Source organism: Lycorma delicatula, chromosome 11 (genome assembly GCF_047948215.1).
Source record: "Lycorma delicatula isolate Av1 chromosome 11, ASM4794821v1, whole genome shotgun sequence".
NCBI lineage: Eukaryota > Metazoa > Arthropoda > Insecta > Hemiptera > Fulgoridae > Lycorma > Lycorma delicatula.
Genome location: NC_134465.1, coordinates 68176817 through 68204807, shown reverse-complemented (window position 1 = coordinate 68204807; position 27991 = coordinate 68176817). Strand labels below are relative to the sequence as shown.

The 27991-nt window shown below is 31.0% G+C and overlaps 1 protein-coding gene across 1 annotated transcript in view; it reads left to right on the top strand.

Annotated features, from left to right (window-relative positions):
• Nucleotides 1-27661, top strand: part of Top3beta (DNA topoisomerase 3-beta) — a 44449-nt gene extending 16788 nt beyond the window's left edge. Inside the window, exons 7-15 of the mRNA XM_075378235.1 lie at nt 511-711; nt 1768-1972; nt 5333-5515; nt 5882-6097; nt 8366-8583; nt 14449-14566; nt 19625-19887; nt 22482-22584; nt 27347-27661. Of these exons, the coding sequence (XP_075234350.1) occupies nt 511-711; nt 1768-1972; nt 5333-5515; nt 5882-6097; nt 8366-8583; nt 14449-14566; nt 19625-19887; nt 22482-22584; nt 27347-27553 (1714 nt within the window). The 3' untranslated portion in view covers nt 27554-27661. The remainder of the gene's footprint in view (nt 1-510; nt 712-1767; nt 1973-5332; nt 5516-5881; nt 6098-8365; nt 8584-14448; nt 14567-19624; nt 19888-22481; nt 22585-27346) is intronic.
• The last annotated feature ends 330 nt before the right edge of the window (nt 27662-27991 follow it).

Here is a 27991-nt window from a genome sequence, read left to right as displayed (position 1 = left end):
TGAGTATGGTATAAGAAAAAACTGGAAGTAAAGTGATATTTTTTTAATTTAGGACTAAACTGTTAACCACATTCCTTTTGATCTATGACCTGAGAGCTCCAGAAAATTTGGAACACCTCAACAATTACGTTAAAATAAAAGAATAATGTGTCATGCTTGTAATGAAGAAAAATAAAAATAAAAATGTGGTTCCAATTGTCCCATATAGTAAAATTGCATACTCCTGGCAGTTTTGGCTAATGATCGATATTGTATGAGTTAGTTTAAAAAAATAAATAAATAAATAAAATAGTGAATTATATTATTATAATGAATTAGAATTTTGAGTAAAAGTGAATTTTTAATTAATAATAATTATTATTTATTAGGTATAAATTCAATTGGGGGTATAAGTTTTCTTTTAAGTTTAATTTAATTGGTTGAGTTAAAAAATTAAAAAAAAATTTTAACAGTTGGTAATGGGCAGTTTTTTTGGAAATCAGCTGATACTCAGTTATCGATGCCGAACAGAGTTTCCAGCGTCGTTTTGAAAGAGAAGACGAAATCACGGCCGATTGCATTGAACACCGTTGAGCTGATGAGAGTTGCGAGTTCTGGACTTGGCTTAGGGCCTCATCATGCTATGCAGGTTGCGGAAAAATTGTATACTCAAGGGTATATCAGTTATCCACGTACTGAAACAACACATTATCCTGACAGCTTTGATTTAATGTAAGTATTACATTGTTTATACTTTTTGTAATGGTAATTTTGTAATTTAGCTGCAATTTTTTTTTTTTTATAATCATCAAATCTAAATGAATTTTGTTTGGTTCCTAGAATTTTTTTATTTTAGAAAATTTTGGTTACCTTATGCAACGTTTACTTTGATATTTTTTATACTTCTTGATCACACTAAACTTTTTCTCATTTCTTATAATTTTCTCAGACTTTAGAATAAAAGACTGCAAAAGTAATAATGAAGTAAATTCATCTAAGTGTGACACTGATGTAATATAGTATTAATATGTGTATTAATGGGAACTATCAAGAACTCAAATTTAGCAGTGGGAAATTGAAGAGAATGGAGATGTTCATGACATGAGGCAGGGCAGATAAAAAAATCATACAGGATAGATAAACAAATTTTATGTATATTAGGTTTTAAATATAATTAGTTGTTTTGTTTATATGTGTAAATTGGATCTTCCCATTTCAAATGGCCCAGAAAATATTTTATTGGTGCTTATTTAAAAAAAAAATTGATTTAAAAAAAATTTTTTTTTTGTTTTTCTTAAATATGGAATTATAGAATTTTCAATTTTTTATAACTAGAATTTTTTTTATAACTTTTATTCTAGTTTTTGCTTTACATAATTTTTTTTTTTTATAGACTGGAACAGTTTTTGTAAATCTAAGGTTTATAATACTCTAAACCCTTGATTACAGGAAGCGTAAATATTGTATTTATATTTGTTTTTATATGACAAAATTTGGATAAAAGCAGTATCAGTAGGAAATAAAATGGTGCAAGCTAAATCAAATGGAATTTCTACATATAAAGGTTTATGGAAAAGGTGAAAATTTGTTAACGATTTTTTTTTTTTATTAGCTTGGAATAGACTTTTCAAAGAACAAATTCTTTTCCGCAAATACATTCACATATTGTAAATATACTTCAGTCTGAGAATTCCTTTTCTCTGTTCTCTAAAAAATCTTAAACTTATTGACCCGTGGTAGTATTCTGTGATTTTATTATGGACAAAAAATTTCTGATTTTTTTTTCAGAGGTGTATTACGTCAGCAACAGAATAGTTCAGATTGGGGTAATGAGGTGAGGTCAATTTTATCGGATGGTATTAATCGACCTCGTAAAGGTCATGATGCAGGTGATCATCCGCCGATAACACCCATGAAACCAGCCAGTCAAAAAGAACTTGATACAGACGCATGGAAAATATATGATTATATAACAAGACATTTCATAGCTACGGTAAGAAATGAGAATATACTCTTTACTTTTTAAACCTCCAAAATTTTACTGATTAATGTAATTTCATAAAAATTTATTGTTTAAAAGAACAAAATTATTAAATTTAAATTTCTGTAAATGCATAGTTTTAGTTGTTCCAACTTTTCTAGAACATTTTTTTTTAAATTGTTAAATTTTATATTTTTGTTTTCATTTTTAATGATATTATTATTATTATTATTATCTATTTTATTATTTCCAACTGACATTTTATTTATTCTTACGTTTATCCTTTTAGTTCTTGATTCTACTTCATGAAATTGCAGAAACATCTCTTTTTTAAAGGAATGGACTATGAATTACTCAGATTTCAAAAATGAAGTTCAAACTGTTTCAGTTGAGAATCGGTTCAGACTGAACTGAACAATAAATTCTTTCTGGCTTTCTTTGCGTCTTTGTTCCTTTTTCTAAGTTAAATGTCTTAACTGCATGCACCAGTAAGCACACCAAAGTCCAGGTGACATTCACTCTTACTGATAAAGACATTTTATCACAGTGACTTTGTAATGAACAACACTATTTATAAAAAAATTATTTGTCAACCTTGTAGAGGTTGCTTAAACTATAGACATTGTAGTTATGCTATGGCTTTATTTTTGCAATTCAAAACCACATAATTTAGGCTTCATCTTACAAAATTCCTGTGTGATCTTGTTCTGTGTTTGTCAATTCCTGTTTGACATTTAGGCATTCTGTGTTTACATATTGTATTTTTTAGTTTTCTTTCAGTGTCAATAAAATCTAGTTTGTATTCAAACAAAAATAAGTTTTCTGAAAATTGGTATCTTTGTTATATTTTAAGGAATAAAAAAGTGCTCATTGATGCAGCAAATAATTTTTTGAATATATTTAATTTTGGTAATTGCATACTTTTATTATAATAAAGACATTTTTAAATAATTCTTTGTGATTTATGATGTAAGAAATAATCGGTTTTGAAAAATTATGAGTTTACTTTTTTTGCTTGAAAAAGAAACAATATTTTTAAATAGCCCATAACCATAGTGTTATATATTATGTTATATACACCCATATACCTCGCAATACACACACATGTGCGCAAGTGCGCATACACACACACTCACATACTCAATTTTGTTTAGAATGATTGTTGCAAAAGTATCTATGCGTAAGTACATGGATTTTGAGGTTTTACATTGATGAAATGTTTATTAATCAATCCAAACAGAATTGTTATACAAACTGCCTTGATTTGACTAAGTACCTACATCCAGTGAAGTAAAATTGTGTAAATAGAAAAAAATTTGGCTATAAGTATTAGAAAAATAAAATCTTATTTATGACATGGCACAGACTTATTGGAAGTTGACCTTTACATTTCTCTCACACATAGGTATTCTTATTTCATATAAAATTAATTTTATTAATCATTTGTGTCATTTTACAATTATTTTTCATTATTACAATGACCGTTCAGTAAGTAAAAGTTTTCAGTGCAGCAGAATTATAGAATGAATGAAAAAAAAAGACTGCTCATTCACTGCTACAGAAAAGTTACATGTTCTTATTGCTTACACAATGGAGCATGGAGATCATGCTACAGGAAGAAAATTTGATATAGAAGTCCTGCATTCATGAGTGGCAAAAGAAAGAAAATAAATTTCTTGTACCTAATAAAAACAAAGAGAGCATTTTGGTTGAAAAACTCAAAATATCTGAAACAAAAGAAAAACTTGCAGCACATATATGGAATGTGCAACTATTTGGAATGTGATTTCTACAGAAATTTGACAGATGAAAGCCGTGGAATTCACAGATGATTTAAATATCAGTAGGGATGAATTATAAAGTTTGTTTTAACTTTGTTCATGGAATGCTTTGCTGACATGGTTTTTCTGAAGAAGAATGTCGATAGTACGTGGCTACCAGAAGCGTACAAAGATAAACAACAAATTGTAAAGATAGATCATGAATTTATAAAAAAAAAAACAGTTGTTCCCTAGATAAAATCAGGAATGCTGATCAGACACCAGTGACTTTCAAATGTTGACAGCAGCAAAAAATCCAAAAAATGTTCAAATAACGAACTACCAGCTTTTAAAAAACAGTGATTCTTGGTAATGCTGACAGTACTTTTGGATGGGGAAAAAGTATTTCGTATGTAACTTTTAAAAGAAAACATTTTAGAAAGGTGAAGAATTTCAGCCAAATAATACCATAAGAACACAAGAAAAAGGGTAGAGAGTGATGAATTAATACTAGACTGGAGTAAATGTGTCCGGTAGCATGGACAAATGCTTAATGAAAATCTTTCATACTTGTGACAGACAGTTTTAAGGGTCATGTGGCCGATGATGTAAAGCGAAGACTGAATGCTAGAAAGTGTAAGGTTATTATTTCTGGTGGAATAATGTCTATTCTTCAAGCTCTAGATATCTGTGGTAAAGTGACCATTTAAAAAATTTTGTTAGCACAGACTGGATGGCCGACATGATACATGAAATACATCTCTAGTAAAATTAAATAACTGTCTTTGATATATATATGCATGAGTGGATTATTGCAGCTTGGTCAGATATACTAGATGATTTGACTAAAAAAATCATTCAACAAATGTTGTATTTTAAATGTTCTTGAAGGAAGTGCATAAACAACTTTTTTATACTTAAAATATTATTAATTTATTTAATTCTACCTCTCACCTGTGGCATCACAACATAGCAGTCGACTACAATAGCATTTTGGGGGGCAGGGTGCGATTTTGCAGAAACATTTTTTTTGCAAATTTTTTTTTAATTGTTAACAAATATGTTTAAGAAAAATATGATCTTAATTAGGCAAAATCTTGAGATACTGAGGGTGACCTTGCTATACAGCCTTACCTCCCTTGACCTTTTAAGTTGAAAATTTAATGGCATCAATGCCCCATGTATAGAAGTAATCTGACCAATTTTGGTCAAAATTGGTCCAATAGTGATGGAGATATAAGGTAATTTAGAGGACGACACCGAACACATGTACATAGGCTATAGTGCTGTCTAGATGGGAAAGTATAAATGCAGGTTTAGTAGTAAAACATGCACATTGCTAACATTATTATTGAACTGGTTGAATTTGAAAGAATTCATTGTGTATCAACTGCTTGAACAGGCATTTAATTCTCTGTCAAATAAATTTTTTCTCTAAAAGTTAATATAGACATGGAGGGTTATTAGAACAGCGGTTATTAAGACACTACAGTGGTTGTGAAGTGTACTTAGCAATGAGAGTGTCAAGTTTGCTTTTTTCATTACAATGTTTGCTGGTTGTATAATAAAAAAACTATTATTTAATTAAAGGCAATTTCATGTTTGTTTTCAGGTTTCACAAGATTGTAGGTATTTAAGTACAACTGTCACATTTTGTGTTGGTTCAGAAAAATTCTCATGCAATGGGAAAACACTCATTGATCCCGGTTATACTAATGTTATGCATTGGCAAGCATTTGCAAAAAATGAAACTGTTCCTAATTTTACACAAGGAGAAATTGCTAATATACAAGATGTAAGTTTCTGTATTAATTTATTTAATTAAAATTAAATTGATTTAATTTAAACTAAAATTAGATAGTAAAAGTAATAATACTATGTGTTTACTAGTTGAATCTTTTAAGTACACTAAAATCTAAAATGCATTATATTTTTTAAATAAATAAAAATGTAATGAATAAAAATTAGTGAGGTAGGAGAGGATGAGAAGATTGGTGAAGGGATAATAAGTAGAGTACGGTGAGAAATCTTTATCAGAATGTAAAAAGGACTAGTATGAATTAAGGAAGGATGAAGGAAATATAAAGAAATTTTTATTTATTTATTTTTGTTACTTATTTGTTTTTCATCATTATTTATTAATTTTACATGCTTTTGTTAGGTAAAAATGGTAGAATGTCAAACAGGACCACCAGATTATTTAACAGAAGCTGAAGTTATTACATTGATGGAGAAACATGGCATTGGTACAGATGCATCTATACCGGTGCATATTAATAATATTTGCCAGCGTAATTATGTTACGGTTACTGTTGGGTCTAGCCGGAGACTTGTGCCTACTCCCCTCGGAATTGTACTTGTTCATGGATATCAAAAGGTATTCCTGTTTTTATTAAATATATAGTTAAACTATTTTAGCTTACTCTTTATAAATTACTTATATTTCAATGCAGTGGTGATATACAAATTCTGCTTGAATCCAGGAAAACTTAAAATTATATTTTATAGATTAAATAGTTTTTGTAAGGTAATTTAAAATTAAGTGTAGCCGTTATTTTAATAATTTTCAATCTTAATAAATGAATCCTCAAATAGAATAATTTAACGGAACTTGCAGATTGAAAGACTTTTTCAACTCTTTTGGCATTTTGAGAAGAAGACTATCCCAGTTCCAAAAATTATATGTTTTATGACAAGAACATTTTAATATTTGAGTTTAATGTAAAATTAAGAAGAAAATGAAAAGATTGGTATTATTAACTGATTTAGTTATGAACAAGTTCTTGAATGAAATTTATTTTTTACTGTCTTATTAAATACAGCTCTTTTTTGTGTTTGTACAGTTTTGTTGTCAAAATGCATATAGTTTTTAGTTGTATAGATATGTTTACAATTATTGTGTCATTTTATCATTATTTAATTATTTTTTAAAAAGAATTTTATCTAAGCTTTCATAGTAATAGAACACATTAACATTTTGATGTAAGTTTAATTTATTTAATGATTAATTTTAATGTGGCATTGTTGTTAATTATTAATGATGATGTAACAATATGGTCCAAATAAAAATTTCTGGTGTTTGCAATAATAAAAAAGAAAATTAATAAAAATCACAAGCAAATACAGGTAAGTAAGGAAAAAGAAACAATTTGCTTTTAGTATGGCTTACATCAATCTTTGTTAGTGAATATAATGGAAATAATTTAAACTAATTTGTAAAAGAAGTGTAGGTTTATTTATCTCTATAATTTGAATCTTACAATGGGTGGTGGCTCATAAAACCACAGTGGTATTGTGGTATTTATTTATTATTATAAGTGCTAAGTGATAATAAATTAATATTTTAACATACGATTTTCTTGGTAGATTGTATGCTAATTCCAGTTTTAATTCTGTTTTTCCCTTCATCAAATCTCTCAAGAAAATATCTTCTTTGTTTGTTGGAAACATTGCTGCGTTACAAAAAATGCTTGAGACAGACAGGTGAGACCTACCACCAAATAGAGGTATCCTTGGGCTTCTGTGCACCAGCAGTTTATGCTATTTTGTGCGATTAACTTAAGTTAGAAAGCTCTACACCCTTTAGGTGCTGCATAATGATGACCAGATGGCATGTTGTGTTTCATGGTGCCATGAAATGCTGAAAAATTTTTGAAATGGTAAATCTCCCTATGTGAACAGTATTCGATGGGTGCTGAACATTGGCTTTATTATGTGATGTCCCACCAAGGACAGCACAAAGTGTGGGTGTTCAAAAATCTAGATTAATGAGGAAGAGAATGGTAGTTGTATTATTTTAGTGTGTGAGAGCAGTTTTTAGAGTGAGTTGTGTTAGAAACTCATTACACAAAAGTGTTAAACAGAGGGATGCCTGCATAAAGTTGTTGAAGCTCTCAATAAGCTGCGCCCAAGTTCAAGGATGGACAACATAGTTTCTTTACTATGGTAATGCTGTTCCAGTGCACTGGTCTAAAGTTTGCTCTGAGTATTTGACCAACTGGAATAAAACTTTTAGAGCACCCTTTCTACACTTCATATTAAGACCTTGGTTCATGTGACTTCATGCTTTTCTTCCTGGTGAAGAACAGACAGAAAGGATCTGGTGAAAGAACAGACATTTTATGAGCGATGATAACCTCCAAGGGCTTAGGACAATGAGTGTGCACAGATTTCTTGACAAAATATGGCAGAGTTTTTTTTGAAGACTGGTTTCAAAGGATGGAGAATATATTATATAAAGGAATATATAATATATATATATATATATATATATATATATATATATATATATATATATAAAGGATGGAGTATATATAATATATGGTGGAAATTATTTTGAAAAGTTATAAAAGATAAAGTTATTTTGCAAAACTTTTCTTGTCCCCTTTATATTGGTACAGCAAGTGGTTAAAGTAAATTTTTAAAAATTGCCTTATAAAAATACTGAATGATCTATCTTTTGAGTTAGTAAATAGTCGGTGATATTTAGTAGAAATATCTGTGACCCATTCTCCTTCCCTTCTACCTGTATTAGTTATAGTAATTCCTGCAGAATTAGAGAGGATTATTAGGAGTGGCCAATTCTTTTAATATGTAGTGGATAAATTATTTCCTCAATGCTTTTTTATATACATCAATTTTACAGATTGATCCAGAACTGGTATTGCCAACCATGCGATCAGCTGTTGAAGAGCAGTTAAATTTAATCGCACATGGTCAAGCAAATTATGATGCTGTATTAAGACATACTGTGGAAATATTTCGTCTTAAGTTTCTTTATTTTGTTAAAAATATTGAGGGCATGGATCAATTGTTTGAAGTTTCTTTTTCACCACTGGCTACATCTGGGAAAGCTCATTCCAGGTAAACGTAAATTCTGTTAAATAAGTCATAGTTGAATGTTTATCGAATGTTTATGTTCATAGTTTATGTTTAAATGGATGAAAATCTTTTTTATGTTTAATTGAGCATCAGAAAATTTGTTATGTTTTGGCCTCAATACTGAAACTTATTATTTTTCATACATATGCAATGAACTTTCCGTTCGAAAAAGATTTGTTGTAACATCTTTTTTTGAAAATTTCAAAATCCCTACACCTATAATTAATTCACCATATAAGCTTAAAGCTTGTGCATGGGAATATAAAATGGAAATTTGTAGCTTATGAAAAATGCCATGCATGACCGATTTGAACCTGGGACCTACAGTAAGGTAAGTAAGGTCTTATAGGAAATTATTTAAAAAAAAAGTATTTAAAATTAATTTTTTATTATGTACAAAGAAATTATGCAGTAAATCAGAACAGTGACATTTGCTACTCATTGACAGACCCTTTTTAAATATCTAACCTCATCTATCCTGTAAAATAATTAGGGATAATTATTCTATTATTGTTATCATCATCATTATCTTAGTCATCACCAATTGTCTTTATTAAGAATAAAATCTTTTTTTTTAAATTATTTTATTTCTGTAGTATTTTGTCTAGACATATTATTTTACTATAATTTTCTTTATAGGTAGGTATCTTTAGTCCTTTTAGATTCTGAAAATCTTAGAATAATTTACAAGGTCTGCTCAGAAAATACCCAAACATTTTTAATTACACACCAATGGAGATATTTAGTAACATGCGGTTGGCAGTATTTTATTCCACATAACCTCTGTAACCACATGTTCTTGGATTGTTGATATCTTGTTTAGTTTTTGTGTTATTGTTGTTTGAATATAACATGTTTAAGTGTTAGTAGTGATTTTTGTAATGTGCAATTTTTTGATGATTGAACTTTTGTCTCAGTGTTGTAGCCGTAAACCCAGCTTTTGTCTTCTGTTATGATCCTTTGCATTAATGTTTATGTTTGCGATGATTTTGATCGGCTTGTTCAAGAAGTTGCTGACAGTTATTCACTTGATGTTCTATCTGGTGTTCGGTCATCAAACGAAGAACAAACTTTGCGGTAATTCTCCGCTTGTTCGATTTTTCAGTCAAAATGTCATGGCATGTTCCAATTGAGATGCTAATCCTTTCTGTAAGTTCTTTTTGTAAGCATCAGATTGTTGATTTTCTGAATGTCTGTGTCATCAGTTGAGTCTAAGGCCTTCTTGGTCAACGGTCATCAATTGACTGATGACCACTTTTAAATTGTGAAAACCATTCGCAGCATTGTGTACAACCCAGAGCATCATCTTCGCAAGCTTGTTTCAAAACTTGAAAAGTTTCTGTGAAAGTTTCCCCCTGTTTTACTCAAAATTTTACATTGTATCTGCTCCCGAAAAATGGACATAACAAAACTTGCTAAATTACGTGCCAACTGCACAAGACTAAATATCTCTATTGGTGTGTAATTAAAAACATGTAGTTATTTTCTGAACAGACTTCGAATATAAATTAACCACATCAAAAACTTATATTTTTTTATAAAACTTATAATAATTTATCATCCTGACTCCCGTAGGAGAAGACACCCTCCACCAGCCCCTCTGTTCCTAGCCCTTATGGGCTTGCCGGAGGTCATCTTCAAAACATTTTGACGTATTCCAGTTTACCTTGGACCACCGATATGATTACCATGAGTGACATTCCCATCAGTGTACTACTATTTAATGAACTAAAAACAAAATATATCTCACAGTCTTAAGTAAGACTGAAATGACTATTTCAGTCACCTGTAGAAGGTAAAAGTGAGTTCAACACACATGAAACATAAAAATCTTACATGGAACAATAACAACACAGTTACAATGAAACAAAATAAAACAAAGGACAAAAACAGAATACAAGAGAAATCCAAGCAGGGCACTAGATTCCCAAGCGATCCTCTTCTTTGCCAAGTACACTATAAAACTTTCCACTATTGTCCATTCAGCTTGGTTCCTCCAGTTTACACCAGATCCAACACTGACCCGATAAGATCAAGCCGACAGATAGTCTCTGTGCGCATTAACTGTACCTCGAACACTCTTAAAAAAACATGGTAGGTGTCATCCAGTTGTCCACACTGAGGACACATTCCAGAATCTACCAGGTCGAATTTCTGCAGTCTGTCCTTAAAAGCACCATGGCCGGAAAGAAATTGTGTCACATATTTATTAGGATGTATACAAGAGGCAAACCTTTGGAAAGAGATCATGTGTATAACGCCCACCCTCTGTCTCATCCCATTTGGCCTACCACAAGGCATTGCCATGTTGTTCAATTTCTTTTACTTTTTCTGAAGTCAACTCACCAGACTTCTTAGCAACATACTCCTACCTGTTTTTCAGACGTAATCAAGTTTATCGGTTTCACAAAGACTTCCTCCCGGGAAATAGTACAATAGCCACCTGTTACCGTTAACAATATTAAGCATTGAGCCCAGTAATGCAAATCTATAATTTTTCCTGATAACTTTTATATTTTAGCCTATGCGCTCAAACAGGCGCCACATACAGCATAATAGCCGTGCACACGCCTTTATACAGGATGTTCATAGTCTTAAAATTAAGATCCCAATCAGGGTTGAGTATACATTGAATCTCGAAGAAGGCATTGCAGGCCTTCTCCGCGACTTATTGAAGTTGCTTCTTAAGTTGCAGTTTCTCATCAAGAAACACTTCGAGGTACTTTTTAACCTGAACATACTTTATATGCTGGCCTGCCTTCAAAACACGAACTCGCTGCCAAACAGCCTTTGAGGAGCATCATCGTGGTCTTTCCCTGGGTAAATGTCATCTTGTGTTGATGAATCCACAGCTTGTGTTGATGAACCCACACCCTGCAAGCTTGAGTGGCTTGGCTTGGAGTTCAGCCTCCCTCCATGAGGTTCCTTCGATCAGCAGGAGCATAATCCACAGTGCAACACCCGCTGGGCAACCTCAGCCACAGCCACAGGAGAGAATCAAACTCCACCACCCACAATAAAGGACCCAACACGCTGCCCTGGAGACATCCCTTGTACAGTGTCTTGTCAATAATTTATCAGCAAATATTTATTTTTAAACAATGAAAATTAAGTTTCTATTATATTAATTCAAGTTGATATTAAATTATCTGAATTTCTTCAGATGCCACCAATAATAAATTTTTCTAACTGAATTTCTCTGGTCATATGCTTCCAAAGGAAAATAAAAATTGTGAATAATGTATTTTCTATTTTTTCTTTGTATTTGACATTTTTCAAACACTGCAAAAGTTTTTCTATCATTAGAGACTGTAATTAAATGTTCACCTGCTATTTTTCGAGAAATTAAATAAATAAAATTTAAGTACAGAAAAAAATATTGCTGAAATGTCTTTGCCTTTATCACTTTAATGTATTGCTGTTTATTAACAAGTGACTGAGTGAATTTTTAAAACATGAAATCAAGTTTATTTCTTCTTTATTTTTGTAAGAGTTGTATGAACCTATAATTTTCTTTTTTGTTCACATTGTAAACTGTTGTGACATGTATTGTTCAGTTCAGTTCATATTTGGAATGTGTTCGTTCATAATGTAGGATCCTAATCATCTACAGTCATTTCAGTTCAAGTATGATGTAATATTTATGTATAATCAATCCATTTTGTATTAAAAATGAGTGTTACATTAATTCATTAAGAAAATCACTGGGCTCTTGCCTGCTAAAGATTCTAATTACTTTTGTGTTGTGAAAATAAATATCGGTCAATGTTTTAAATAAATATCAGTCAATATATTTTATACATTCATTTAAGAACCAGTATTCAGTACAATGTATTAGCCATGCAAATGAGTATGGCAAGGTATGATCTATCCTCAGTTGTACTGTGCTGTTTACAGTTACTGCATAGTCTCTTTGTGCAACATTATTTCTCTTAAGTTTACTTTTTCGTTATTACTTTACTTGTAAAATTGACCATATTATTGTAACACTAAACAAGTGTTTTCAAGAAATCAGTAATTTAAGTAACTATCTTATAAAATATGTATATTTTTTTAATTTTACAGAATTTATTGTATGGATGGATGAAAAGTCCCTTTATGCAAGTTACAAAATTATTAGGATAGGTGCAGAGCATATCTTCTATAGATTTAAAACATCTGTGTGGGTTCCACAATGTTCAAAGCACAGCTGTATATGCCTCCATGTCCAGTTGTTCATCTGTAGCAGTTCCTCATTGTTGACATATCTGTGTTTTTGGATCTCTTCTTTTACAAAACCCCAGAGTGCATTGTTAGGTGTGATGAGGCTGACCTCTGGGTAGTCACTGGCTCCATTGCCTTTGCTGGCAAGAAGCCCTGAGTTATCTGCTGGCCAAGGCAAGGAGCCAGCAAGAGCCGGTGACTCTTCTGACCCATGTCTAATCCAGCAATTCAGAAAAACTTCATTGAGGCATCTGCGTCATTAAAAACAAATGCATTGAAGCACTGTCTTGCAGAAATTTAATGATGTCTATGATCCCTTTTGCCTTTGATTCTGAAGAATACACTTGTCGATCATTCTCAAATAACTGTTGATTAACTGCACCATCAAAAAAATAAGGACCAAGGAGATTTTCAGCTGTCATCCCAGCCCAAATCATAACATGAATTGCATGGTATTCTATTTCTGCAAACATGAAGTGGATGGTATTCTATTTCCTCAAAAACACGAAGATATTATACATTTTGGTTATGAGAGCTTTGATAAATCGCATACTTGTCTGAGAACATGTCGTTCTTTTTATTGTTTACTTTCAGAACATGTTCAAGCAATAACTGACGTGCATAAACATGTCAATCAAGGTCATTGTCACTCAATTCATTAACTGAGAATGGGCGAAAACATTTAACTTTCAAGTCCTTCCGCATATGGTCTTTGTTGATCTTGGAATGCCTAACTCTGCAGAACATTCGCGCATTGATCTTATCAGTGAACATTGAGTCAATGCTTCCATAGCAGCACACTTCTCAGCTCAAGTGCTTGGCCTCCCACTGTGTGGCGCATCAAGAACACTTCCCGTTGCAAAAGCCTTCTTATCCCAAGTAAGTAATGTTTACTGTGATGATGACAATTTCCCAAGATGCACAAAGAAGTCATTCATAATGTTCTCCAATGTATGTTTTACCAGAATGTAAAACATATACATTCATTACCAGAATGTAAGGGTACACATTCGTGGACCCTTACATAAGCTAATAAATGCTTTTCGACAGTGAACAGTGCGATGTCAGTTCACTGACAACAATGACAGATATGAGTGCCATATTTGTCATTGTTCCACACTTGACTATGACTAAAGTCATCCCTCCATGAATGAACACTGAATGATCCCCACCATGGATTATCCTCCCTACCTTTTCCAGCAGCAGTATACCCTGATTAAGCTGGATTTATTAGTGTAAAGGGACTTGCTGCCCACTTCATATGTATTTATTACAGACAAATTTTTCATCCGTATAATTCTTATCCTAGCAAATATTTTATTTAGGTCTATAATACTTTTCTAAAAGTTGTACTTAAACTATTTAAATTTAAACTAATTTTAAAGGGTGCCAAAAGGTCATTCTGGGAATCACCCCTCTTGTGGATTTTCCTCTACTGCATAATTTACATGTAACATTCTGGAGAATGAGCTCAGACTTTTTTAAAACTCATATAAAAAATGAGTATTGTTTTAAAAGCCCTTTGATCCCCCTTATATTCTAAGTTTGGAGATCATTTCTAAAAGTCAGGAAAGAACATTTGCTGATTTAATGAGAAAAAAATATTTTATCTGTATAATTTTTTCAATTTTTTTTAAATTTTAGATGTGGGAAATGTCGACGGTACATGAAATATATCCAAGCCAAACCATCCAGGCTTCATTGTTCACATTGTGATGAAACTTTCAATTTACCACAGAATGGAAATGTTCGGATCTTTAAAGTAATAATTTTTATATAAAATTATAATTTCTGTTTAGTATAAGTTTGGAGGGAAGTGTTTTTATTTAAGTGAAAGACTAGTAAGATAGTATTAATCAGCAGCCTCTTCATGGAATTAAGGTGTTTTTCTTTTGTGGTGATTTTGTTTTTTTTGAATATAATGTTCCTAGGAATCATGAAATGATTGTTATTGTTAAGGAAACTTTAATGCTTTTGAGAAACAGTAGGGTTCTAAATACGCTGCATAATGGTTGGGTATTTGTAGACAGGTCACATAAAGAATTGGTCCTGAATGGAGGTGTAACCCTTTTAATTAGTTTGTGGAAGCAACTTATTCATTGTTGGTATGAATAATAGTACCTGAAATCTGTGATTTTCTTTCTTTCAGTAGAAAACCGAATAAGCTGATCTAGCATTCTAAATTTAACGTAATATAAACTTCATAGTTCTTTTAGTTTTTTGTGTTTGGAAGATGTAGGTGTGGTGTAATTTCCCTTTGCTTTCTTCATGGAGCCAAATACTGATTCTTATCGCCATATCTAGCACAGTTAATATTCAATTAAACAAGTGATACCTTTCCTCAGTTTAACATAGGGACTGCCAGTATAATGAGCATCATTATTCTTAGAGAAATCGATTCTACTGTTGGCTCTTGCACCTCAGATGCTTTATCTTTGTTACAGTTTAAAAACATTGAGATAGGTAGATAGGTTAACCGGGTTGGTCTAGTGGTTAACGCGTCTTCCCAAATCAGCTGATTTGGAAGTCGAGAGTTACAGCGTTCAAGTCCTAATAAAGCCAGTTATTTTTACACGGATTTGAATACTAGATCGTGGATACCGGTGTTCTTTGGTGGTTGGGTTTCAATTAACCACATATCTCAGCAATGGTCGACCTGAGAATGTACAACACTACACTTCATTTTACACTCATACATATCATCCTCATTCATCCTCTGAAGAATTATCTAAACGGTAGTTACCGGTGACTAAACAGGAAAAAGAAAGAAAAGAAGAGAAGGTAGGTAGGTTAAAGCATAAATTTATAAATTCTTTGTTGTGAAACAATCTGTTACATACTGTTTCAACAGCTGTGAAATCAAAGACAAATCCTTTTCTTTAAACAGAATGTTTGGTAATAACTGTTATTGATACATACATGAAACTGTCAAACTTTATTTACAACTTTGTATCTACGAGGGTTGTCTGAAAAGTTTTGAGCCTTGTTTAGAAAGATGTATTTTTTCTGTCAAATATAGTTTTATTTTTCGACAAAGTCTTCTTTCAAGTTGATACCATTTTTCCAGCGACAATTTAACCTCTTTAACTGTTCCAAATAGTAACTTTCGTCTTTCTCCACAAAAAAAGCATTTATGTATGCGATAACCTCCTTGTCTGATGAAAATCTCTTTCCTTCAAATAAAACTTTAAGATTAGGAAACTTGAAAAAGTCGCTTAGGGTCAGATCTGATAAATACGGTGAGTGGTCAACAGATTCAAATTGCAATTCGTGAATTTTAGCCATGGCGACCGTTAAAGTGTGAGCAGGTGCATTATCCTGATTGTAAAGCACTTTTTTCTTCAAACATGGTCATTATTTTGCAATTTCTACTTTCAGCTTGTCAAGAAATGATGCATAATATTGTCCCATTATTGTTTTACCTTTTTGAAGATAATCTATAAACAAAATTCCTTTTTACCCCAAAAAAAACAGTCACCATCACCTTCCCAGCCAATAGAACCGTTTTCAAAGAAATTCTCACCTTTTTCAAAGAGCAGGTTCATTCTTTGCAGCCCATTGTTTTTACTGTTGTTTTATCTCAGGAGTGTGGTGGTGGATCCACATTTTACTCTACAGTTATGAATCCGTGCAAAAAAATGACTCATTTTGCTTAATTTGCTCCAGCAGGGCTTTGGAAATTTTCACTTGAATGCATTTTTGGTTCAAAGTGAGCAAACGTGACGCCCAACATGCAAATCCAATTCTTCAGTTAATATATGACAAACATGTTTTTCGATATGCCATAGCCCTATCTCTCTAACCTTAATTTGTCAGTCCCCAGTACCATTTGGTGAACTTTTTCGATATTGGTGGTGGTTGCAGTTTTTGGCCATCCTGAATGCTCATCATCAACCAAGCTGCTACAACCATGTTTAAATTCAGCTGTCCATCTTTTCATGGCAAATGATGGGGTAATGTTCCTGTAAACAGCGTCCACCTCGGTTTTAATTTGCATAGGCATATTGCCTTTCAAATGCAAATGTTTAATCATGGCACGATGTTCGATTTTTTTCATTTTACAATAAAACTCACAATGACTTACTTAAAAAATTATCAAACAACAACTGAGTGTCCAAAATGGCTGAAATTTTAGTGAGTACCTTTCAACTCATTCCATAACTTATAGGGAATACATTCCGTAACTTTTGTTGACGAGCGCTGCCATCTTCATGTTGAGGCTCAAAACTTTTCAGACAACTCTCATACAGTTGATATTTGCAGCAAAAAAATGCATACTGATAAATATATCACCAAAATTTCTTTTCATCCTGTAACAGGACAGGAACTTTTAATAAGATTATTTTTAGAGCAAAACTAGACTATCTAATAAGCTTACTGACTACCCAGTCTGTAAGCTTATTAGAAAAAAATTGAAACAAAAATGAATAAGTTAAGAGATGAAAACAAATTTTGGGAAAACAGAAAAGATGGATCAGATAAATAAAGGATGGACAAAAGTTACATATTGCCCTTCTTTAAGCAGGTAATATTAAGATAGAAACATCTTTAAAATACCTTTAATGTTACTGTGACTGCATTTAATAAATTACGTCTGTCCTCAGAAATGCATTGGATACTGGTTGTAACCCTCCCACTTAGTTGAAAGAGTTAGCATGTCTAAATTAATTTGTAAGAATAATAATTGTAATTTATGATAGGTAGGGTAAAATAAAAGGATGATTGAAACTATAATAAAGAACTGAGTTCATTAAAAGTATAGATCAGAGAAAATAAGTTCACTAGAAAAACTAAAGTTAAAGAAAAAATTAATCTGGAATATTGTTGTCAAAGTTACTTAATAACATTGCTCATTGTTAAATAATTATAGCAATTTTAGAATTAAAATTTATTAACAATTTTTTTTTTTGTGTGAATTTTTTTTAAAGAATGTAAATGAATGTTGTAAATCCTTTTCAACAGCTGTGAAAAGGATTTTAACGAGAGGGCTCTACCCTCTTGTTAATTTTTATTCAAGGAAGAGGGCAGGATATTTGATTTGTTGAAGAAGGTTCATGCTATTTTTGACTGATGAAATCTTCTTTTCTGATATTAACTGGAATTATCTAAATTTATACTTTATAGTTTTAAGTGTAATTACTAGCTGCAGGGCAAGCCTACAACATGCCTCTGCAGCTAGGCCCTCCAGGCAGGCGGCATGTCGGAAGGGGATTATTAGGTATCCAAAATTGATTATCACTTGTGTAAAAATGTTTTTTGTTTTTTGATTGATGAAAATTGATCAAGGAAAAGCGTGCAAATCTTCCCAATTAAATTTGGTTTAGATTGGATTAGGCATCTTTTAAAGATTAAACACTCAACAGTTTCATCAAGATCTGTAATATCTATATCCAAATTCACTCACTATAAGAGCTGGAAGCTTAAATATAAATAAAATTAATTCATTTATTATTTATATATTATATTCAATTTACGAAACAAATTATCGTAATACAAAACTAACATTCCTTGACACAATAACAAATAAGAAGTTGGCTTCAAAAACAATAAATCGCTAAGGAGGATTTGTTTCAAAATTCTTCTAATTTTTATTATTGTTTACAATTTGATTTGATCTATGTATGTGTTTTGCCTATGTGTATGTTTAATTGTAACTACAAGGCCAAAAAAAATCATATGTACTATTCTAAATGGATAATCAATAGTATTTTTAGTATCGATTTATTTTTATTGGAATTAATTTTGTCTTAAGATCGGCTACAATATTGAATGAATGAATTACATTAGTAAAATTTATTTTATAATTATCATTACTATTCTTATTTATTGTTTATAAACATTTAATAAAAAAAATCATGTGATTTTTTGACGGGCAGTTTGTTTGATCATGTAAGCATTTCCTCAGCTAAGGGAATGCACACACAGACACACATACAAATGCCCTTTAGTAGGGTAGGATATTTATTTTAAAAATACACATAAATATACTCTTCTTGTTGTTTTATAAATACTCTTTAATATTATTATTATCTTATCAACATTATTTATAATTTTATTTTTATTAAAGTGTTACAGTTTGTTTTCTGGTGACTGTTTAACTATATTATACTTATAGTTTCAGATATTAATTAATCTTTTTTTTGTGTAAATAATGTTTTCAGTATTTTCTCATTCTTGAATCTATTTTTATAAATATTATTTTATTTACGTAAATGAATAGATAGTCCATTCCAGATATAACTGTAATTTGAAAGTCAAGAGTTCCAGCATTCAAGTCCTAGTAAAAGCAGTTACTTTTACACGGATTCGAATACTAGATCATGGATACCGGTGTTATTTGGTGGTTGGATTTCAATTAACCACACATCTCAGAATGGTCAAACTAAGACTGTACAAGGCTACACTTCATTTACACTCATACAGGATGAATTACTTCATCCTATGAAGTAATTCCTGAAGGTTAAACAGGAAAAAAAGATATAACTGTAATAAAAAAGTGTTCTTTTCTCCTTTTAAAATAAAAATATTTTATTTGTTGTTTTTATAGATGTGTTGATATGATTTATAAAGTATAAATTCTAAGCTTATTTCATTTTTTGTGAATATTTGAATTGTTCAGGAATTTTTAATTATTGATTATTTAACAGTTTATAATTTAATTAGGTTAAGTATGTAGAGTAGTATTATCTCAAAAAAAAAAATTATCTCTAAGATTGTAGATTATAATTTGTAGAATTCAGATTGTATTAAACTTAGTGTTCTAGTTAGGACTTTCTCTAAATTAATAATTGTCATTAATTTGGTTTTTTTATTTTCCCAGGAGTTAAAATGCCCTCTAGATGATTTTGAATTGGTATCTTGGTCGACAGGAGTTAGAGGTAAAAGTTTTCCTTTATGCCCATATTGTTACAACAATCCACCCTTTAGAGAAATGAAGAAAGGAAGCGGTTGTAATTCTTGTACGCATCCGACCTGTCCTCATGGTTTATATACGAATGGTCTGTCATCTTGTTTTGAGTGTGATGGTGGAGTTCTCGTTCTGGATCCTTCTTCTGCTCCTAAATGGAAGCTTGGTTGTAACAGGTAGTAAAAAAAAAATACCTTAATCATGAATGATAACCGAAATATTTTTGATGACTCAATATTTGTAAAAGAAATGATTAAAAATAGTAATTTATTTCTTTCATATCTTGTCAGTTTCCTTTTTTTTCCTAGAAAAATAAAAATATTATTGATGTTTTTATATCTTATGATTTTCTAAAAATGTGTTTTTAGTTTTAGTAGATTTTTAGATTTGTGTTTTTCCTTCATTCATGACCTTTCAAAATTTTGTTAGCTTCAAAATATTGTCATATCTTAATTTCCTCTTATTTCATTCAATTCACATTGTATTTCTCATTGCATTACAGTTAGTTAACGTTATGAGGAGGGATGAAGTCAGATCTGAGAAAATAAACAGCATTACTGAACAGTAATGCTGTTTATTTTTCTTGTTCTTATCTGCCCTTATTTCTGAAAACAATATTTCTCATTATATTTATGTTGGAACATGTTTTATAATGTTTATTTTAAATATTTCATAAATTGTTATGACAGTTGATACCTTTAACTGGCTTTTCATAATTTTTAACTAAACATGATTTTTGTTTTTGAATATGAAGTTAGTTAAAAAGTGATATTGATAATTTTAACGGAAAATAATATGCACAAGCATGTTTAACTGAAACGTGCTCATTTGTACAAAATAACAAAAGCAATTTACTTTTCTATTACTTTTCAACATGATCTATAAAAAAATTTATGAGGTAATCACTGTTTATGATGCAGTTTTTTGTCAATTTAGTGTGAATTGCGTAAAATCTTGTATGGATATAGTTTGGTTTGTATAATGATAATGCCTGGGAATACATTCTTGTATTCCCTGGCTTCCTGACTAAATGTATATTATACAATGTGTCCCTTATATCTGTCATAGCTGTATGTCAATAGGTATACTTAAATGAGAAAGGCTTTAGTAAGTTAGTAATAATTATTGAATTTTACCTTGCCTTAAATTTAGAGTAAATGCTGAAAGTGGCCCCATCTACACTTTTTACTGGTTTTCTTGCAACTTGATTCAGAGTTTGTGATGGATAGTTAATATACCTTTTTTGATATTGAGCTTCAGTTGTTCTAGTGGTGGTTTATTGCTTTGTTCTTTTTCTTCAAGATAAACCCAAGGGAAAAATCTGGCAGTGTCAAATTTGGAGATCTCTGTGGCTGTGAACCGTGATTAATGATGTGATTACCAAAGAATTTGTTAATGAAAGGAGTTTTTGAATTTGTCTATAATAACGTTATCAACAATATCGATAATTGCCTTCCAAGAGTGCAATGAATTGCCATAAAATATTCTTATATAATTCTGATTTAATGATGTAATAAAAGGAAAATAGGACTAACAATTTTTTTGTGATATCATATATTTATATTTCTTGATACGCATGGGATTTTCAGCACTTCAAATTCTGATGATTACTTAGTTATTCAAATTAAACCACAACTGATCAGAGAAAAATTGTAAGTCCATAATATATTCCTTTCAAACATAAATGTGTCAAACCAATTACAATATTCTAGTTCTCTGTTGATATCAACAAGTTGATGAAATGTTTGAATTCAAAATTTAGTTGTTTTGTTGCTTGATTTTGGCAATTAATTTTTGACCGTCTACATTCAGCAGCACTATCCTTGTCATTAACAGAACCTAGAATCTGTCTCTCTGAATTTAGAGTGAATTTATAATGATTTAATTAAATTTACAGTGCAAAACATTCTTGCACTATAGTCATTAATATTTTACTTAAATATCTCTGTTATATAACCACATTCTTCTTGTGAAAACTCCATGTTCTCACTAACAATACACTGAGCATTCTTTCACTTTTGAAATTTGTTACATTGTCATGTAGATGTGATGAGAAATTTACAGAAAAGAACAATCCTGAATAATTTAGTAATTCTTTTAGCACATTTTACATGAGATCATCCACAGACGAATGGAAAAAAAGAGTTTGTACTAAAGTTATAAATTTACACTGATTTGTTTTTAACTATTTATTTAACTTTATTCACAAAATTTTGTTTTTTGTTTGTATACTAGTGTGAAAAATAGTTAATAGATTTTCTGAAAAAGGGTGTGGAATAAATCACAATAGTTAATTGGTATAATCATATGTGTGAGTTTGTGCAAATGCATTTAAAAACCTTTTAAAAATGGGCTACCTGAAAAAGTAAGTAAATGAGAGTTTTTTCTTTCATCAAAATTAAGTCAAACAGATCTCAACACTTTCTACTTTAGGAATGGGTATTAGGATTTTTAAAAGAAAGTAGTTGATTATTACATTAATTATTGGCAGTTATTGAAGACAGCCATCACATGTGGCTATTTGTGACTTTCACTTCCTGAAAATGTAAAAACCATGGAAGAAAAACATTTTTGCAATTGTTGGAAAAATAAAACTGTAGTTGTAGTGTGATTTAAGGCTATGTGTGAAAATGTACTCAAAATATCTTTTGAAGACTGACAAACGTTGGCACAGGTATGTTTTATTTGCTAAGGAATTGTTAATTAAGATTCATAAACTTTTAGATTTAACATTATAAAATATTTTAACTTAAATTGTCTTTATTTTCAGGTGTGATGTTATAATACATTTGTTTGATGATGCGCAAAAAGTGACTGTTGAAGAAAATGTTTGCGATTGTGGAGCTCAGACTGTCAGTGTAGAATATAAACAGGTAATTGTTTAATTTAATTATTATTTTTTTAAAATGTTTTTTGAAACTACAATAAAGCTTCATAAACTCGAATAAATATAAGAGAATGCATTGAAATGGCACCTATAATTGCTTATTATTGATCCGTCAAATCAGTTTGTTAAACATGGCTTTGGTTGTTGGCATATTATCATCCTTATTTCAAACTGTTCAGTTTCTTTAGTATTACTTGATAAAAAGTTTTCTGGCAATATGGAATATCAAGTCGTAAAGGTATGTTTATTTTCTTGTGATTATGTTCTGCATTTCATTTTTTCAAATTCACTTGGGCCTTGATATTAATTTTGTAGTCCTTTTTGAGGTTGCATGAACCTCCTGTTCTGTCTTACTATATCTTTGTCTTTAATTTAGTATTTTCTTGACAAACTCTAGTTTTGATCAGAATGTCCAAAGTTTCTAGAATGAGGTTTTTTAATATCCATAACAATCATATCCATTACAACATATGAAAAACATAATAGTTACCAGTATTATAAATATCCACAAAATGGAATTATGGATTAGATATGTTAATGGCATTTTGGTAATAAGCTATTAAAAAATATAAATGTAGACTACAATAGACTATAGTCTATGTATTGTTTATGTATAGTCTATGTATATAGTGTATGTAATTTCTGAAGGTGGATCAGGATTGCGCTGTGGCATCCCCTCCACTGTTCTTAACATCACTCAATAACTTCTTACATCAGCAGCCGAAGTAGTGTATTCCAAAAGTCACAGCCATAAATTTGAAATTACTTTCACCGTATCCAATTATGATGTTACTATTACAATAATGAAATATGTTCTGATAATTTTTTATTACAAATAAAATTATTTATGCCTAGTATTTTGTTCAAGATGTATATGAAGTAATTAATCTATTTATTTATTTCTTGTAAGTATATGTTTTTTTTTTCTAAATATGTTACGCTAAGATTTTGCTATAAATAAAGACAATGACCTAAAACAAAAGTATATGAAATGAGTTTATTTATTATAGTTTTGTAGGCTTACCAAACTACAAAATAAAAACATTAAATGGTACAAAAAAATACATAAATAAATAAAGTGTAAAACGTGAATAAAAGTAATATAATTATAATCATTATTATATTTATTCTAAAAAAATTATGAATACTCCAGAGATATTAAGTTTGTACTATAATCAACATAAAATTAATTTAATTAATTAAAATGTTAATTCGTACTGTATTTTATAAAAGTAAAACATAAAATGATTCCATACAAAATAATTTATATAGTAGCTCAAATAAGTAAATTAATACAATAGAATAAATAAATAATTCCAAAAATAAATGAATATGGTAGAATAAACAGTAATAAAAAAATAAAAATAATAAATACAAGTAATATCATTTGGAGATCTTACTTTTATAGCAATAAGTAACCAGTATTGCGCATGCTTGGTTTTAGGAGTGGGATAGAGGAGGCAAGTAGAGGCAGCTTGTAGGGAGGGCTCGCCGTTAGATTTTACATACACTACATACATTACACTCTGAAGTACTTGACAGTGATTCCCAGAGGCTAAAAAAAAAGAAAAAAGTGGTAGTCACAGTCACCAGATTATTATTATTATTATATGGTGGTAGTACCTTTTTTGTGATACCTTGTAGTACCTTGTGGAAATTGCCAGGGTTTTATATGAAGTACATGTTTAGACAAGAATAATTGTATCTTGAATAAATTTTAAGATGTGGCTGTAAAGTTTATATTAATTTATTTAGAATAGACAAAAGAATGCACATTTGGTGGAAATGCAACTGTTTTAAACAAAAATTAAAAATATTCTACTTTAAAAAAATTTTTTTTTTTCATTTTAACTGTACATAACTTTTTAGTTTGATATGTGTTGTTAAGATTTTTAAAAAAATTACTTATAAAACACTTAATGATCTGAAGCGCATAGATTTTGGAAATGTTCTAAAATTCTTATGAATACATTATTTAAATTGAATTCTATTGTCCTGTCTTACCTCTGATTTAATGATATATTGTTTTTATATATATACTAATTAAACATACCACCTAAAAAAATATTATCACTAGGATTAATAACAATGGTGTTCCAGACACAGGGGATGAAATAAGCAATGCTTGCAAGCTGTACTGCAGCTTATTTTTCCAAACATATCTAGGTTTTTCTTTTGCCATCAGCTTCAGTACTAGTTGTGCTATGGACTTTACAATTCTGTCACTTCTGCCTGATAATAATTTAAGTGGACAGTGTTTATTTCCATCTCCATCCCCATGACTTACAATACCAGCTGCCATTACCCAGGCTAGTTTCCTTAGAAACTTGACAAATCTTTAACTAGTGAAACTGTGAATTTATAATGACTTGCTGGTCTATCTGTATTTTCTTTATGTAATATGTAACAATTTTGAACAATTCTGACAAAAATGTTAATGTCATTTTTTTCCAACAACGCAATGTCTGACATTCATCAAGATAAAAATATAACATTTGATCAGAGGACAACAGTCCTCAAGAAAGAATTATAATTGTCTATAATTTCAGGTTTATTAGATACTATTTCTCTGTTATCTCTACGCTTTGACTGTTGAACATTATTTGGATTAGCCTTGGTAGATAACAAAAGCACTGGTTTTTTTTTTTTAGATTTTTTTCTCTGTAAGCAACCATTAACATATTTTTCTGGCAGTTGGAGGTATTTAAGAACTTCGAACCTTGGAGATAAATTTAGACTGCCGGTTAACATGGTCCACTGATGGTTGTGGTTGGAAGTGGGCACACAGATCATACTCTGGCTGGCTAGGTTTGGCCAGCTTACTACAAGGGTGGTTGGGTTTCAATTAACCACACATCTCAGGAATAGTCGAACTGAGAATCTACAAGACTACTTCATTCACACTCATACATATCATCCTCTGAAGAATTATCTAAACAGTAGTTACCAGAGGCTAAACAGGAAAAAGAAAAAGAAAGCTTACTACAAGGGTGAATCAAATTTAAACGGTAATTTTGTTATTCTACGCAGCAAGCAGTTCTGAGCTGGCTGACAGAGTGGGGGGGCTAATGTTTGGTGTGTTAGAGAGGGGGAACCAGCTTAATCAGCTCCACTCTCTTCTGTCGTCAGTACAGTCATGAGTGAGCAAGAGGTTCCATCTGTTGCACAACATATAATCATAAAGTTTTTAACCTATGAAGATATAACCCACAGGAATTTTACCTCATTTAAAGGTACAGTTTGGGGGACTACACTCTTCCAGAACCAAGTGTATACGTGGGCCAGACAATTTTAAGCGGCGGGTGAGAAAATGTAGAAAACAAAAATCATGATTGACACCCGAGGTCATGTCTCATAGCTGACAAAATCCGTACCATTCAAGAATTTTTTTAAAGGCTATCGCCGATTCACTGTTGAGGAAATTCAACAACGTCAGAAGTGGGTATCAGCTATGGGAGTGCTCAATCCATTATCACTGTTCATTTTGGTATTTAGAAAAATTATTGCTCGATGGGTTCTGAAGATTGTTGACCGAAGATCAAAAATAGACCTGTGATAGACTTTTGAATCGATTTTGGAAAGAAAGGGATGATTTTTTGAGGTGCATCGTCACATGTGATGAGTCATGGCTCCATCATTACATACAGAGTGAAAAATGGCGATTAAGTAGTGGCGAAGGATGGATGAGGGCTGCCAAGGCTAAAACCCATCTGTCGACCAGAAATGTTCTTGAAACAATTTTTTTTTTACTCAAAGGAAGTTTTACTCATCGATTTTCTCCACAATCGATGAACAGTGAATGCGGTTTATTATTGCCAGCTGCTACATTCAACAAAAGCCGCCTACTGAAACAAAAATCAGGGTATGCCCATCAGAGGTGGCATTCTTCTCCATGACCACCAGGCTGCACACTGTAATTTTGACAAGGGATAAATTAAAAGAAAATGCCTGGGAAACTCTTGACCTCCCTCCCTTCAGTTCAGATTTATCCCCCTGTGACTAATTTTTTGCATGGAGGGGAACGATTCAGAAACAATGAAGATGTTGAGGAGTGCATGTGCAGTTGGTTGACGATGCATCCACAAATTTTTAACAAGGAAATTAGTAAAAGTGTGTGAATCATACAGGTGACTACATAAAGAAAAGATGAAGGTATGAATTCTGTATATTATTATTAATCATTAAATTTATTAAAAAAGATTGCAGTTAATATTTGATTCACCCTTGTCATATCTACCATATGAAAAAATTTCAATATAGCCTGAAATCTGTTACTGCTAAACATGTTAGCAAACCAAGGCATACTCTGTGAGTATGTAGTGACCAACGAGAACTTAAAGTTAGTTTCCTAATTAGTCTTGCATTGATCAGAACAGCAATGAAGGCTTTTATTTCCAGTAGTGTCACCAGCTTCCAAGGTTTTTACCTGCTGTATTTAGAAAATCAGTTTTTGTTAGCAGATACAAAAATTCTGACTATCGATTTGTATTCATCGTGAACATATTTAGTAGAAAATTAGTGAAAAATGGGTTAGAAGATTGAACGAACAGCAAGTGAATTTCTAGGAGGGCAGTGTTTAAAGGATCTGGTGTTTCATCACCAGTCCAGTCCATCACCGGCTCTTAATGGAGCTGCCAACACAACAGGTTGGTCTAAATGGGATTTAATTATATTTTGTTTAAGTAAACTGTGTGTATGCTTTTGAAATTAAATTTTTGATAGCACAGCACAAAATGTCTTTGTTACAGGAGAAAAGCAAATTGCCAATGGAAGCAACAGAAATGAGTGGTTGTGTGTTTTGTTCACCGCAGTTCAGTTCATTAGTTGAAAAGCAAAGGGCAGTTGCATCAAAACCAGCTAGTGCAGGATCTGGACGAGGTGGTAAAGGCGGGCGTGGAAGAAAACCAAGACCTCCAAAAGATAAAATGGCACAATTAGCTGCATATTTTGTTTAAATTTATTAGTTTATTATGCAAAATGCTGTTGATATTACTAACTTTTTATCACATTTTATTATTTATAGTAAAATACAGGCATGAATAAAGAGGTATGTGTAATTTGAATGTCGAGTATTATTTCTTTTATTCCTGACTCTTTTGTGTAAATGAGAATTAAATGATGGACATTTAACCATCTCTTCTGCTATAAAAATCTTCTCAAAATTTTATCCAGATATCTTTTTTCAGTACATTGAAAAATTTGACAGTTATTTAATCATAGTTTTTCTAACAAAATATTATGATACATTTTTGTACTTATTCCCACTGCTATGTTACTGGTTAGATACCTTTATGGAATTTCTTCAGGAATCTTTACTCGAATTGTCCTGTTTACATGAAGTTAATTCTAAATTAAAGAATAAAGTTTTAAAAAATCCTGTGCATTGTGTATGA